Source organism: Stereum hirsutum (assembly GCF_000264905.1).
Source record: "Stereum hirsutum FP-91666 SS1 unplaced genomic scaffold STEHIscaffold_6, whole genome shotgun sequence".
NCBI lineage: Eukaryota > Fungi > Basidiomycota > Agaricomycetes > Russulales > Stereaceae > Stereum > Stereum hirsutum.
In genome coordinates this window covers 1,600,466-1,615,621 of record NW_006763136.1, presented here as the reverse complement: position 1 = coordinate 1,615,621, position 15,156 = coordinate 1,600,466, and the positions used below count along the sequence as shown (strand labels likewise).

Here is a 15,156-nt window from a genome sequence, read left to right as displayed (position 1 = left end):
TGGAATTTGACATAATTTTATTTAGCGTTGGGCGAGGTGAGAGCGCTGGTGCGATTTGAACGTGAGGTTGGACGTTGTGTGCGACGACGAGCTCGGCGGAGGATAAGGACTGCGAATTCAAGCAGCGCGGATAACGGTGTTCACGTACCGGCCCGGACGAGCCGTAGAACCGGGGGTGGCACGCCCCTATCATGACTGGTGGTGTGGCCCTCAGAAAGTGGAACAAATCAAAAGCATATGCATTATCGAGACGTCGAGATAGAATAGCACACACAGCGTTCTTCGAATAAATACTATCCGATCCATACCGTCCATTGTTCCATCTCGGTCAATTATCAATGTGTAGGCTCCCCGTCACTGTGGATAGCATGCTCCCACCATCTCTCATCCTCCGCTGTTCTCCTGTAGTCAGTGTCAGCAAACGGACGCTCAGTGAGCTCTTCCGTTCCCATTCGTCTCTTCTATCCCGCGCTTCCCTTCCTCGGCCTCCTCGAGGTCGCTTAGTGGTATCCTGTCATACGATGCTTTTGAAGCTGCCTTAGCGGATGGTTGTTGGGACTCGATGTGCTTGACCCAGGTGTAATGAAGTGATCCGAACAGAATGACGGCGATGGCCCATACACGGCCCCTACACATCGGAAAACGACAACACGATAATCAGCGTTTGGACAATAACCAAACCTTAGACAAGTATAACGTACGAAGAAAGGACATCTTTGAAGAGCCACATCCCGAGAAGAGAAGCCGCGACGCCTCGAATAGCGGACGAAATCATGTGTGTGATGGGCGACGTGATCTTGATGGAGAGCGTGCTTGCAATGGACATCAAGAATCCGAGACCTCCCTGTACCGGACGCAAACATCATTCCACAACAGAACGTTAGTACAGCACTACAAGAAAGAATAAGAAAATGCATACCGTGATGGTGGACCCCCAGAAAATTGTTTTGAAACCGTCGCCTTCGCCCACCAACAGCTTCATCACCTCCGGTCCCTCACCAGCCACAACAATTAACGGCAACAACACCAACGCGCTCAATAAATTCGAGTAATAACTCAGATTCAGAGCACTCCCGCCCACGACCTCTAAGCTCTTCTTGATGACCACGGCGTGTGACGCCGTCATAGCACTACTGATGATACCGAAGAAAAGACCGAGGGGAGAAACGGGAGTGTGATCCAGGAATACGCCGATGAAGAAGCCGCAGGTAACGAGGGTACATGAGAGGAGGATTCGGGGTGACGGTGGTGGCGAGGAGAGAAAGAGGTATGAGGTTAGGACGGTGAGTGGGAGGACGAGGCCGCGAGCGACTTGGTAGAAAGATGCATCGACGAATTTGAGGGTATAATTGTTGGCACTGTATTTCGGCGGACAGTCGGGACCGTGTGTGAGTTGGACAAGTCTACGAGTGCGAGGTGAGGACGGCGCACCTGAGGCCAACGACGTTGAGTGCGATCATAGGTGCGAGGCCCTTGATCACTATCATGTCGACGTGGATGGGTATTTTGATGATCCCAACGGCGTTGGCGCCGAGGAAGAGTACGACGGCGATGAGTAGTTGTGTGAAGAGAAAGAAAAGTGGGGCGGTGGTGACGTCGAGCACCCATTTATTACTATTGCACAGAGAGCAGCAGTGTCAGGTCAGCGAAAGCACATATTAGACGAGGAACGGTAGTACGCCATCACCATCTGGTGCAAAGCAGAAGTAATGTAGATGAGCAATACTTCGAGACGCAAAAAGGACAACTAAACGTACCGCTAATGCAGCGACTAAATAGAACGAAACGGTACCGGCCTGCCATGTGAAGAAATCTTTGGAAGATGAACCAAGTAGCTCAACGACTTGACACGTACGACTTGCATACGATTCGGCGGATGGGGATTGGGCTGTGCCATCTTGACTGTCTCTCAGAAAGGTTGAATCGGAAGAAAGTGTCTGAACCGCGTAGCGATGGAGAAGCCGTGAGAATGGGGTCGCCTTTGAATATTACGGCAATTCTAAGAGCCAAGAGTCGTACTGATTATAGTGGAAGACGAGTAAGGATGGGCGATGAAGATATCAACAACAGCCCGACCGAGGACGAGCGCGGGGCGCTTTGTTGGTGCTGTGCGTACTGCGGACAAAATGGGTTTAGCAAGGGGCGGCGTCTGGAATAAGCGCGTGGGTTACGTAAGAAACGCGCTTTCACGCGACGCGACGCTGTTCTTGAATTTGACGCTCCTTCCTCTCTGTCATCCTCGCCACCCTTGTGCTCTGCTCAGTACGTGCCCTTTCGGTTCTGTGTAGCACATTAAAGCTGAATATACAGCTCCATTTCTTCTCAGAATACCTTCACCAGACTTTCTAGGACTTCGCTTTCACGCACACGGTCACGTCTCTGACTCGTTCAGGACACAAAAGAGACATTTGCTTGGGTCCTTCACATCGTCACATTCTCCCTACGAGTTATCTGTAAGTCAGTGTTATCTTGCTTTATGCATAGCTCCTGCATAAATTGGATGGCGCTACCTGAGCTGGGAACAATCACAGTCATGTGGCGCCACGACACTCCTCAACTGCTGCCTTGTAATGGCGTTACACTGGAACGATGCACACACTATGCAACTATGATGATTGTCATTGTTTTTTTCTGCGCTTGGTGTCGAGCAGTTGCCGTCTTGCTCCAGTGATCCTCGTTTCATCGTCCACTGAAGTAGGGACGACAATATTGATGAAAGCTGACTTCGCTGTCTTTAGCCCCTCGACAACTTCCGCTACAGTGTAAAGTGGTGATCTCAAGATATTACTGCTGTTGGCTTATAGACCATTTACTGAAGGCCTAACTCCCACCCTCAATCCTCGATATGAGTGACGATGAAGAACATGCGCTACCACCACCCACCATCGGAGAGGAGTGTAAGTTGTTCCCGTTCTATCATTTCCATAACCGAGCTGTGTTCTGAAGTATGGCGCCATTTATTCATGTAGATGCCGACGACACGTTCAAAATCCTACTCGCCACCGACAATCATATCGGATACAATGAACGCGATCCCATACGAGGCCAGGACTCAATCAATACTTTCCGAGAAATCTTGCAGCTTGCGGTCAAGAACGAGGTGCACCCCATTTCAAAAGCTGTGGAGGTTATTTCTATGATGGGTGCTCATGATCTCTCTAGGTTGACTTCATCTTACTCGCTGGAGACCTTTTTCACGAGAATCGACCGTCTCGAGATTGTCTCTACCAAGTCATGGGCCTCCTGCGAGAATACACAATGGGCACCAAGCCCGTAGAAATGGAGCTCTTGAGCGACCCAAATGACGGAAAGGCAGCCGGTTACTCGTAAGCACAATGATCTTTCCCAGACTCCAAGTCTGACTTACCTGGCATGACCTTTTAGTTTTCCCGCCATCAACTACGAAGACCGTAACTTCAACGTCGGTATTCCCGTCTTCTCCATCCACGGCAACCACGACGACCCACAGGGTGCAGGGCCAGAAGGCGCGCTCTGTGCCCTCGACATGCTTTCCGTCTCCGGTCTCGTCAACTACATCGGCAAACTCGATCTCCCACTCTCTAGTGCCAACGCAGCTGCCTCCGCCGCTGAGCAGGACGGGATCGCTGTGAGGCCGGTGTTGTTGAAGAAAGGAAACACGCATTTGGGGCTGTACGGGATTGGAAATGTGAAGGATGCGAGGATGCATTTTGAGTTGCGGAGCAACAGGGTTAGGATGTATATGCCGAAGGATAAGGACGAGTGGTTCAACGTGCTGTTGTTGCATCAGAACCGGTTTGTTCCCCTTTCTCAAGAGTTCAGTATTTTTCTCTCTAATTTTTTCTCCACATTCAGTGTGAGGCACGGGCCGCAAGAGTCTGTACCAGAGGGCATGTTCGATGATAGTGTCGACCTCGTTATATGGGGCCACGAGCATGACTGTCGTATAGTCCCAGAACCAGTTGCCGGGAAACGCTACTTCATCTCTCAACCCGGATCGTCCGTCGCCACATCACTTGCAGAGGGCGAGTCAATAGAAAAGCGAGTATCCTATCTCCACATACATGTCCTACTGTTCGTAGCTGACTGCTCACTCTTGCAGACATGTCGCGTTGCTAAAGATCCAAGGCAAGGAATTCCAGATGACCCCGCTTCCTCTGCGGACAGTACGACCGTTTGTGATGGATGAGGTGGTGTTGACGGAGGTCGCTGAGGAGGTCGGATTTGATGTGACGGACCAGATGGAGATTACGAAGTATCTTAAAGGACGCGTACGCACCCGGTCTTCCTATCTCGTTACCTCCTGCATCGTGTTAACAGAAATATGCTAACAGGTCAACGAGCTGATCCAAAAAGCTAATGATACTTGGCAAGAGAGGAACCAGGAAGCCACAGAGGCAGGGGACGATCCCATTCCTTCCATGCTCCCTCTTGTCCGTCTCAAGGTACGGCTCATTCAGCATTCCTTCGTGTAGGTCCTCAGAATCACTTAAACTCGATTGTACACGCACACAGGTCGACACAACAGGCGTCCCCTCCATGTCAAACCCCATCCGTTTCGGCCAAGAATTCACCGGTAAACTCGCCAACCCACGCGACGTCCTCACCTTCCATCGAGCCAAACAATCCGCAGCGCGGCGTGTAGCTGCAGACGAGCCGAATCTCCTCGACGAAGACGACGACGGTGGGATCGCTGGCATGGGTGGAGACGGCGAGGGTGGACTGGGAAGGGTGAGGGTGCATACGCTTGTGCAGGAGTATTTAAGGGCACAGGAGTTACAGCTGTTGGGGGAGAATGGGATGGCGGATGCGGTGCAGGTGTTTGTGGAGAAGGATGATATACATTCGATCGAGACGTAAGTTTCTCTCTTCAAATTCCGGCAATTATTTTAGATGTATGAGGCCTTGGAGAGCGGGTTTGCTGACCACGAACGACTTATTTTTTAGACATGTGAACGAGATGCTGAAAACGTTGCGAGAGGGCGTGAAATCTAAGGGAGACTTCTCCGAAGAGAACTTTGACAATATCGTAAGCAAATGTCAGCAACAACCTTGGCTTCGTCTTTCTGACTTCGTAAACCCACTTTCTCATCAGCTCGAAAGAGTACGAGAACAAACGGAAAAGGAGTACCAGGAAGAGCAACTTCACGGGAAGAAGCCAAAGGTAACAGTTCACTTATCTCAATCACCTCTGTTCCATAAATTCTGATGCAGAACTTACGATGAAGCCTAAGGGCAAGGGCAAGGCCCTCGCTGGCTCGGAAGACGATGAGGACGAGGACGCTAAGTCTGTCGACTCAATGGCCATGGATATTGATGCGAACGACGACGATTTCTCCGATGAGGCTCCTCCGCCAAAGAAAGGAAGGGGCAAGGCTGCTGCGCCGGCGAAGAAGGCGCCGGCTAAGGCGAAAGCCCCAGCGAAGAAAGCGACTACGACGGGGAGGGGCAAGAAGAAAGCGGTCAGTCAAGATTGATCTTTGAAGTTTCGGCGACAAAAAGCTAATTTTTTGGTATGACAGGTGGAAAGTGATTCCGAAGAAGAAGACGACGACGAGGAAGAAGAAGAGGAGCCTCAGCCGAAGAAAAAGACAAGCCGTGCTGCAGTGCTTAGGTGTGTTCCTTTTCTGCTGGCCACATTGTCATAACTTCTTCCCGTTGACCCGACACATCTCCGAAATAGTCAACCAGCGGCTAAGAAAGCACCGGCCAAGAAGGCTGCCACATCCAAATCATCCACTAAGCAAGCCGTCCTGAGCTTTGCACCGTCCGGAACCCGAACGACGGGGAGAGCTGCGGCAAGTCGAGCGCGAGCGAAGAATGCTGAGGTGGTAAGCTGGTCGTGCCGTGTGTGCTCAGTGCAGAATACTGACATATGACTACTATGTTTCGATAGATCGAGCTTGACAGCGACTGAACGCCAGGGTTGGTTTACGCCACCTCATAACGTTTCTAGTTGAACATAAGAAGGTGTACCTGGCTGACCATCACTTCAACTGACTTTGGGTGGTAAATCATTTTTTTTGGACTGTCATTGCTTAATCTTCACAATTATCTCTTGCTATCTGTAACCGTTTGTCAATGTTATTCGTTGCAGCCTCTTTGAGGACGATGACATGGGCCACGGCACTCTGCCAGCATCTAGCTGCATTTAGTCGTGTGGCGACTCGAGTGGCGCTGAGCGCTCCGGTTGCCAACACGTGGGTGCGGGCGCCTCCTCATCGGAGGCCGCCGGTTCAGGCCGGTTCCTGCAAAACAACACCATCCAGACACCGCCGGTGTCGAATATTAGTCGTGTTAGCCGTCAAAATATTCCCAATTTCCGGAGACCAAACATGTATTCCTTTCTCGGTTCAGAAACGACTCCATCATCCACATGTTGACCGTCTTACCAAAAGGGTAGCTTCATCCTGAGGCTAGGCTCTTCGTTGACCGCGGCGACGGCCTTTTCAGCTCTAGCTCTTTCTCGTCAGCCTCAGCTCCAACTCACGAGAGGCCATCGCGCATCCACGACAAATATTGTCCCTGATGCTCCTTTTTTGTGGCGCCTCCTGGAAGTTTTTAGATCATTACACTCCGCATGCCTCGAAGTTCATGATTTCAGCACCACGGCGAAAATGGTCACGCTCGAAATAGAATCCCTAACTTTGCGCCGTTAGGCAGCAGATGGACACGATCGATTCATGGTGCGTGGAGTGGTTAATTTTGCGTTCTCCACGCACCACAAAGTTCTAGATTTCCAGTGCTGAGATGCCCAGCGTGCACGTACTACATACCGCGCACCCTGGGACATGAGACGATGCGCGGCCGCAGGTGTGTCTCGTCTTGACACCCGAGCTGCCCATGTGTTAGTCAGGCGTCCACACCGTCGTTACTTCGATGGACTTTCCTTCGCTTCGACTACCGTCACGGTCCCCCAGTTCGTTGCTGCGAGATTCTTTTTGAAGGCAACTTTGAATTGAGTAGGTCCAGATAGATTCGTCTCGGCCCTCCGAAAATCGCGGCGGCCCCTTTTGTTCTACGTCAACGTATGCATGCATATTACGACCCGACCTTTCTGCATTTGTACGACTCGGACTCTCGGAAGGTCGCAGGTCGCTTCTCGGGGACGTACGCCTCTTGTGCATCCACATGGACCCTCCCGTACAGCGTCGCCTATAGTCAGACCAGAAGAAGAGAATTTCCTTCTTGAAACACATATCGATCGACGGCCAGGAGCTCTTGCACTTGCAGCCTGTCAGTTACAGTGGTCCAGCGCGCCTGCTTCTCTGCGTAGTGCCTGTTTCGAACTCGTGCAATCTTCTCGAGCTGCAGGTTTGACACTGATCATCATGGCATCATTGTGGTACAATGCTGGTGGCGTCCATGGAGTAGGAAAACTATTGGTAGCCTACCGCACCTGTTCGTGGTGCAGGACTGAGAATTTCGAGGCCGCTAAGGGCCGTCCTCGCACCAACTGGCAAAAAAATTCTCGTACCTGTTTCGCAGAATGAAAATGGACGTTGCCGTACGTGCCCTCATGCATGCACCCTAGTATGTGATTCGCAGCGACCACTTTGAACCGCTACAGATTCAGATACGGTTGTCGATCTCGAGGCAAGAAGCGACCGCCGGCGTACTATCTTCATTTATAGTCACTTGTCCTGTCTTCCGCTGCCGTCTGCGTCGACAGGGGAGCCCGACCCGTCACCCGAACTTTCTATTGTCTGCAACGCAATTGCAGGCCCGGTATAGCGAAACAAACTTTACTATCGGAGTGTGCCCTTCCTTTTGAAAGACCGACTGAGGAGTTTCCACCGTTCGATTGGCCTAGCTGGCCTCGGTCAGTTCACTCAGAAGATGGGCCTCGGAAGTCCGACGATAGAGTAAGTATGACAGGGGCTGAGAAGGGCATGCTTAACTCGAGGTATAATAATTGAAATAACTTGGAACATTACGGCGCTAGCGGACCAGATGGAACAAACGACTGGGATCTGAGTAAGGATACAACTCGTACCGTACGATCAGCTGGATCAGAACTGGAAGCGACAATAGTAATAAAGAGCTAGGGGTCGTGTGGGAAGCTTCAGACTAAGTAAATACGTGAGTGCTGGTGAAAACAGAGGATATGTGAGAGAAGTTTGAGGGATCATGATGTCGAACGACGAGGAAGGGGCACAGACAGCATATGCTTCACAACAAGAATTCGAAGGGACAAGGCGAAGAAAGAAGCGAATCGAGAATAGTGATCGAGACCGAAGACCGAGACCGAGATGGTAAGTAGATACATAGGTATTTGAATCCCGACAGAAGCTGAGGCAGGCGAGAAAAGGCAGGGCAAGCACGACGACGAGGTCTGCTACAGCACTTGCGTGGTGTTGAAACCCTGCGAGCTCGAGGCGTAGAATGTATGCTCGACAGAGACAGACAGACAAGCCAAAGGGACAAACAGCCGGACTCTGACAACCAACCGATAGAAACGGTACAGATGTACATATAGAATGCGAACGATACGTGATTATGAATTATGACGAGTCGAATGGTTTGCTAGAAACTACGATGGGAAGATAGGAGAGGACGAATAGAAAAAGAGATAGAGATGAGATTTTGAGTTGAGGGGGATCATTGAGTGATAGCGGGGAAGTTGATGAAAGTGACAAGGAAAAGTAGACACAAGGAAGAAGAGGGTACAATGCAAAACGGAGGGAAAACACAACGAAGTACGCAGTATGATGATCGATACGAACCAACAAACGAATCTGAACCGAAAATCCAAGCCCTAGCCCGAGTCCAAACGATACGCGCCAGTGCGTCTTTCAGCTGTTATGGAGGCGCTATAGACAAGGAATAGGAGGTCAGTCTACATCCACATAATTCCGTGGTGAGAAATACGTGTGACGACACCGGAACAATTCAACTCACCGAACATATGTTGGTATTGTTCCGGCACGTAAATCTTGTCTTGGCCCGCGCCCTGATGATTCTGCGTCTGGTTCTGCCCCTGCCCCTGTTGGTGTTGCTGAGCGTGTTGCAACGACTCCGGCGGCAGCATCGGTACCCCAAAACTAGTGCTCAACGACCCCAGGCTCGAATAATCGCTCCAATATTGAGGATACCTCTGCGATCCCGGCGCGCCCCCTCCGCCGTCTGCTGATGCTGCCCTCGCGCGATGATCATCGACGAACCCAGTGCTATACTGTTGCGGCAACACCGACGTCGACAGGCTCGCGGGGAACGTGCTCAGGCTGCCGTCTCCGGCCCAACGATCATACGAGGATGGGTAGTAACTCCCATTCGAGCCTGCGCTATGTGAATGAGACTGCGACGAATGAGAACCGGGGCCATGTGGGTTGTGGTTTGGGGGGATGTTCGGATTCGACGGGTTGGGGTTGCCCGCCGTGGCGGAGATCGCAGTCAACGGGAAAGCCTGACTCGCACCAGGACCTCCAGCTGAAGCACGAGGACCAGAACCTGGCACTGGTACGCCGGAGAAGAAGTGCGAGTCTTCGAGGAAGTGCTCTGCGGTGCGCTTAGACGTTGGTCGGCCTGAAGGCGAGGAATTCGAGAGATCGGGTGAGGCACTGGCTGCGCTGGCCGAGTTAACGTTCGAGCCTCGGAGGAGTTCCCACGCACGTCCTGCGCTTGGCCAGACGACCTCGAGAGCTTTCAGGACGTCCATGCAGGCGATGAGTCCCATTCGTGCTTGTGGATCATCGGGGTATGCATTGACTAGAGACAACGTAGATTCAGTAACGATCCAAACATGAGGAACAATGGGAGGAAATGAGACGCACGGGTTGTCACGTGCATCACACTGGCACTGAAGACGTAGTACGACAGGAAAACTGGTGCGCGCTTGATACAATAATTATCTTTGTATGTGGCGACGACGGAGGTAATATGATTCGCGGCCTGAACACAGAGGTCATAGTTTTTCTGCGAGATCGCACACGTCTGTGGATCTTCTTTAGGCGACGAAGACCTGGTTACCCAAAGGAGCAAGCAAAAGGTAAGCTTCGGTCGCAGAAAGAACAAAGACCAAGAGGAGTTCTCACAGTGACCCTTTGGACTTGTGCTGAAGGACGAATCGGATGCTATAGACGGAGAATCAATCACAGGAAGATTGTCAGCGAGTAAGTTACGAGTGTGTGAGCGCCCACGCCCCATGGATGAATCATCTTCGGACGAAATAGAGGGAGCAACTCGGAGAGTCGCGTTGAAGAACGAAAAACTCACAATGGCCGGTGCAGCAGCAGTACGACACACCAGTACTGCATGTGCAATACGAGAACGTGTGGCGGTGGCGTCGCCCCCTTCTTCGAGCGCGCAGAATCGTACCGTAGGTGGTCCGGGAGCTCAAAATACCACTTGTCCAATTCCTGATCCAACCTTAACGATTCCGCATGTCGGCCAGGACCGGAACGAACGGCGTACAGGGCCTGCACGATCTTGCTCAGGATGATGGCTGCGCGGATGGGGCATGGAAAACGTCGTTGTTGTCGGAGTCGAATGGCACATGTCAACACGTTGATTGAATGGAAGCGAATAGGATGAAGGAAGGAAATAATGTGACTCGAAACGTACATAGCTTCGCCGAGGCATTGAAACAGGAGATTACACGGCCGGGTAGGGTGATCAGCGCTAGGTTTGGTTCCTTCTCGTTTTCGTCGTACATCAACGGGTCCGAGGGATGTGACCTCCATTCCTCGTTCTCTTCGACCTGTCATTCCACGGTCAACGTACGATCAAAGCGCCAGAAAGAAAGACGACGTACCTCCGAGAGGCTGGGCAGCTCGACATTGAAGTCTCGCTCGTAAATCGACAGCGGACGTCCTGCGCAGCATGAACGGCGTCAGTCATCGTCTCACCGCGGACGCAACGCGCGGTATCACTTACCGATATATGTCGAAACATACTTATCCATAATAACACAGCCATACCACACCCGTCTCCTTTCCTGCAGCTCGACTTGACTAAACAAGGAGTTACCCACATGCTGCCACCGGTCCGCACTCTTGTGTATCCCCAGATCCTGCGCCATCCTGACCGCCATGCCGACATACAACCAAGCCTGCGCCATCGCTCCTATCCCAATCTCTCGATATCCCATCAAGAGCAAAGCTTGACACGTACTCGATCTCGAGCTTGAATAACAATCGTTCAACAAGATCTTCGCTTGGTCGAGGTAGACATCTCCTGCCGGCCACATCGAGCCGTCTGTGGGAGTGGGAGCATCCGCGTCGCCCCGGGACGTGTATCGGGCGGCGATGGAGAACATGACAAGAAGGAGCAGTTGGGAGATAGGAGTGCGTTTGGAACGTGGCGAAGACCCTGTCGGTGACGTCGGGCCCGAGCTGCTCGAACTTGGTGACGGGCCAGAAGCGACTTGTCTATGAAGAAAAATAAATTATTCGCATTCGCATCAGCAATTCAATGAAGGAGCGCGATTTCCGCGTCAGTCCTAAGGTTTTACGGAACTAGAACACAAGGCCAGATATGAAAGGTAGAACCACGGAGAAACTCTACTCACCCATTGCGGAAATCCTCGAGAAAAGTCTGTTTGTGAACGATGGGCAGCGCGGGATGGACGTAAGTGAAGTAGAGATCTAGTAGATGTTCCTGAATCGGAAGATCAGGCAGAGTAGGGGAAGAGTCTGGTGAAGCCTTGGCGGAGGTCGCATTCCATGGTAAGGGAGGCCACACCCTCGCCTTCGGGAAGCGCCTAATAGCATGATAGACTCTCGTCAGGAAAGAAGGAATAGGGAAGACAAAGAGAATCGGACCGAAGTCAGCGACTGAACAGCCGAGCACTCACCAGATTCCACCCTCGTTTCTGCCGTCCACACGGTCCTTGACGTGGAGCAGGTGCAGACCACTGGCTTTGCCGTGGTAACGTACCTCCCGCTCCTCATTCAAACTCAACTGACCCACTTCCCCCGCCAATTCATCGTCCGAGCTTTCGTCGAGCGCGTCCGAGGTGCCAGTGTTTGTATCTCCAGTCGCATCCTGGAAACCCGGAGATCCGCTCGCGTACCGGTCATGCATCGAACCCATTGAGGGTCGGTGCCGCGGTGACCGGGAGGGAGATTGGGAGGCTGGGTGAGCTGAAGATGGGCCCTCGTCGCCGACACGTCGCCGTTGGCGTCGGGCGGGTGAGAGCGAGCGGTCTTCGGCAACGTCCTGTGGAGTTGTAAGGGAGAGTAGAGGTCGTCCTTGACGTGGACCATCGTCGGTATATCTGGAGGCAGGAGAATCGCCGGGAGCGTATATGTTTTGTTTACGGGAGATGGCAAGGGCGTTAATTCGTGCAGACACGCTGTCCTGCCACTCGTTCGAAGGACTGAGGCGAGGCAGGGCGCAAAGTGCATCAGAGATAACATAATTGTCTTCGGAATGTTCTTCACTTACTGAGTTGAGTTTATCGAGTTCGTATTCGATCCCTCGCCTTGCCCTGGCTGTGTGCTTGATGTACGGGGCCTGTTAGGATTGGCCGAATCTGCGCCTCGGCTGCGTCCTTTGATACCGTACGGAGAATTATCCACACGTTCAATGATCTCCTTAGCAAGCCCGTCCTGAGAACGCCGTTAGTGTCGCACTTTATAATGAAGTGCCTGGAGCAGCTAATTATAAACAACAAATATATACCTGAGCAAGGTCTTCGAGCAGGGATTGAGCGCGCGTGTCGTTCGCCGCTAGAAGGATGCCGATAAGCGCTTCGGTCTGGTGTAGGCGAGCCTCGATAGCATCAATGTAGCCTTTTGGTGGGCCACGCTTCCTGGACGGACCAAGAAATGTACAAGCTAGGGAGGACGAATCAGTAAACGTACGAAGAGACTCTGTGCGGATCTAGAGGAGTGTGGGCGGGGATTGAATGGGTCCCTCGCGGGGAGCCAAAGAGCAGGTTCTCAAGAAGGGATGAATTAGAACGGGGCCGCCGCAAGCGGATGGAAAGCGTCCGAGGTGTTCCAGGGATCAAAGTCCTCGGCGAATATTCTGAGAAAGAAGAAAGGGTCGACTCACGCGTTCCCAACATAATACAGCTCTTGCATGGTTCGTTCTCGCCGGACCTTTCACATTTACATTTAGACTTCCGGCACTGATCACAAGCTGTTGGAGGTGTGAGTCGCGTCAAGACGCACGGTCGTCAGCAGCAAAGAATGGAGACGGAAAGAGACGGTTTCCACAAAGGAAACAAAAACGGACCTTTGCTGCTCCTTCTCCTGACGATCTTTTCGAACGACTTGCCAGAACCACTGGGGGCCACATCCATCGCGGAGCCGGGTAGTTCCGAGAGCTCGTCTCCGTCGTCATAGTCGTCGTTCATGCTAAGCACTGTGTGTTCGTTCATAGACTGCGGTAGATTGAGATGCATATGCGGCGAGGACGAGTATTGGTGCGACGAGGACGCGCCATTCCAGGACGGGTGAGCCATAAAGTTGAAGGACGGAAGTTGAGTAGGTTGTTGGTGTTGGTGTCCGGAGCCGAATCTGAATAAAGATGGAGTGGTTGATGGCGGAAGAGGATGGTGGTGGTGGTGGTGAGCGGAAAGAGAATAGGGCGGGTGTCCTGAGAGCTCTGAGGGCGTCGGAGACTCTGACTTGACGGGGAAGTTAGGATTGTGTTGGTAGTGGCGGGAGTCAGCCATGGGGTGCGGACGGGGGTGAGCGTAGGTGGGGAGATGTTGTTCGGCGAAGGTCATTTGTTTTGGGGCATGGGTAGGGGAGGGAGATGGTGAGGGAGCGGAAGAGAAAGGAGATGGCAGGCGGGATTGAGACGTACGGGTGGGATGACGAAAGGAGGATGTCTGGTTTTTTAGAATATTCCGAGTTTGCGCAGTGAGGAGTTTGAAAGTTTCGAGTGGCCCTTGCCTCCGGGATCAATCCCGCAATCGAGCCGGGCACTAACTCGATCGTCCTTCGCGCACAAACGAAGCCAGCACGAGCCGCTGCCCTAATAGCCTTACCGCACTGCTTACCGCTTGTCTTTCTTACTCGTCGTCGTCGCCGACGGTTGTGGTGGACGTCAAGCAGCTGCGTACCGCTCTTCCCCGATAATCCATATCGTCCCTTTCCTTCTGACCCCACGTGGCCGCTCGCACGTTACTCAGCCCGACCTCCTTTGGGCCACTTCTTCCTGCATTTCTCCAGTCCTCTCCCCGACTCCCATTCCTCCTGCGACTCCTCGGACCCGCCGCTCTCCACCCAGAACACCCCTGCTTTTTTTGTCGCGTCCACCGCCGCCAAACACGCGCCACACACCCGCACCCGCCTGCCACATCCAGATTTGCAAATTCCCACCACCACAACGTTCCGATCATGCCAGATTCCTCCCGATCGTAGAACCCGTTCTCATTTCCTCCCTCGAGGCTCCGGCATTCGACTTGCTCTCTTTCATGCCCACCCGCACCTCTGCGCCTTCGTCAGCAGCCATTCTTTGTCTTCGCATTCACACCTTTCTGCCTCTTTTCCAACACCAAATATTCACACCCATGAGCACACTCAAAAGAAAGAGACTCCCAGCCATGACGTCTTCGTTGATTGGATTGTCGCCGGCGGCGATCCTTGCGCAAATTCCAATCCATGTCAGGCCACCCGCCACAGTATCGTTTCTCGGCTCATTCAGTCGCTTTGTCTCACCTCCATGTCAAGTTCTCGATGCGGCTTTGTAACGGCTTTTTCCTCGAGAAACTCCCTCTTGCCAAGGACTCCGGGCGTCCGATGATCTCCGATGCGCCGATCCCGCTCCCGCCGCGTCCGCTCCATTGCCTTTTTCGGATATCGCGCTCCCGTGCCGACCTCCGCTCGGTGCGGTGCCTCTCCTATTGCGAAGATATTGCCCCACCGCTCCTGACGCGGCAAGCGTCGTTTTTTCTGACTACTCTTGTGGAGGACACCACATGCAACCCATCTCATTAGAAAAAAAAGGACTGTTTTCGTTTCGTAACACGCGTTTACGAGGCTCGTCACGATGGTGATTCATTCGACTCCAAGTTGCCAGTCCGATTCTGTCTTTCTTCCCTCCTTTTCCTCCTCCTTCTCTTCCTTCTCTTACTGCTTTTGGTCTGGGCGAAAGTTACCGGTGTAACAACAGCCCGCCTCTCGATCTTCCTGGCCCCCACCTGCCTCCTCTGCGTCCTTCCAGTGTCCGATTCAGGGCTTACTCGTCACTTACACATATCAGATAGATAGATTCAGGGAT

At 52.5% G+C, this 15,156-nt stretch overlaps 3 protein-coding genes across 3 annotated transcripts; 1 reads left to right on the top strand and 2 right to left on the bottom strand.

Annotated features, from left to right (window-relative positions):
• Nucleotides 1-226: 226 nt before the first annotated feature.
• Nucleotides 227-2,116, bottom strand: STEHIDRAFT_96587 (uncharacterized protein). The gene is made up of 7 exons (XM_007303649.1): nucleotides 1,856-2,116; nucleotides 1,758-1,796; nucleotides 1,680-1,690; nucleotides 1,432-1,614; nucleotides 920-1,358; nucleotides 702-844; nucleotides 227-628 (listed from the first exon to the last, which is right to left on the bottom strand). The coding sequence occupies exons 1-7, from the start codon at nucleotides 1,895-1,897 to the stop codon at nucleotides 430-432; spliced, it is 1,056 nt and encodes a 351-aa protein (XP_007303711.1). The 5' UTR covers nucleotides 1,898-2,116; the 3' UTR covers nucleotides 227-429.
• Nucleotides 2,117-2,419: 303 nt separating this feature from the next.
• On the top strand, nucleotides 2,420-6,091 carry STEHIDRAFT_121091 (DNA repair exonuclease). Its single transcript, XM_007303648.1, has 15 exons — nucleotides 2,420-2,453; nucleotides 2,739-2,897; nucleotides 2,970-3,100; nucleotides 3,163-3,326; nucleotides 3,385-3,774; nucleotides 3,835-4,020; nucleotides 4,082-4,250; nucleotides 4,314-4,424; nucleotides 4,495-4,835; nucleotides 4,927-5,008; nucleotides 5,075-5,143; nucleotides 5,208-5,441; nucleotides 5,502-5,593; nucleotides 5,663-5,810; nucleotides 5,876-6,091. Exons 2-15 carry the CDS (start codon nucleotides 2,846-2,848, stop codon nucleotides 5,894-5,896), a joined length of 2,190 nt encoding a protein of 729 aa, XP_007303710.1. The 5' UTR covers nucleotides 2,420-2,453; nucleotides 2,739-2,845; the 3' UTR covers nucleotides 5,897-6,091.
• A 2,727-nt stretch (nucleotides 6,092-8,818) lies between these two features.
• STEHIDRAFT_56486 (uncharacterized protein) lies at nucleotides 8,819-13,306 on the bottom strand (the record flags this gene model as incomplete). The annotated part of the gene is made up of 12 exons (XM_007303178.1): nucleotides 8,819-9,687; nucleotides 9,753-9,940; nucleotides 10,195-10,423; nucleotides 10,543-10,678; nucleotides 10,733-10,791; nucleotides 10,855-11,348; nucleotides 11,489-11,680; nucleotides 11,774-12,298; nucleotides 12,367-12,530; nucleotides 12,604-12,758; nucleotides 12,979-13,065; nucleotides 13,162-13,306. The coding sequence occupies 12 exons, from the start codon at nucleotides 13,304-13,306 to the stop codon at nucleotides 8,819-8,821; spliced, it is 3,243 nt and encodes a 1,080-aa protein (XP_007303240.1).
• Nucleotides 13,307-15,156: the final 1,850 nt, after the last annotated feature.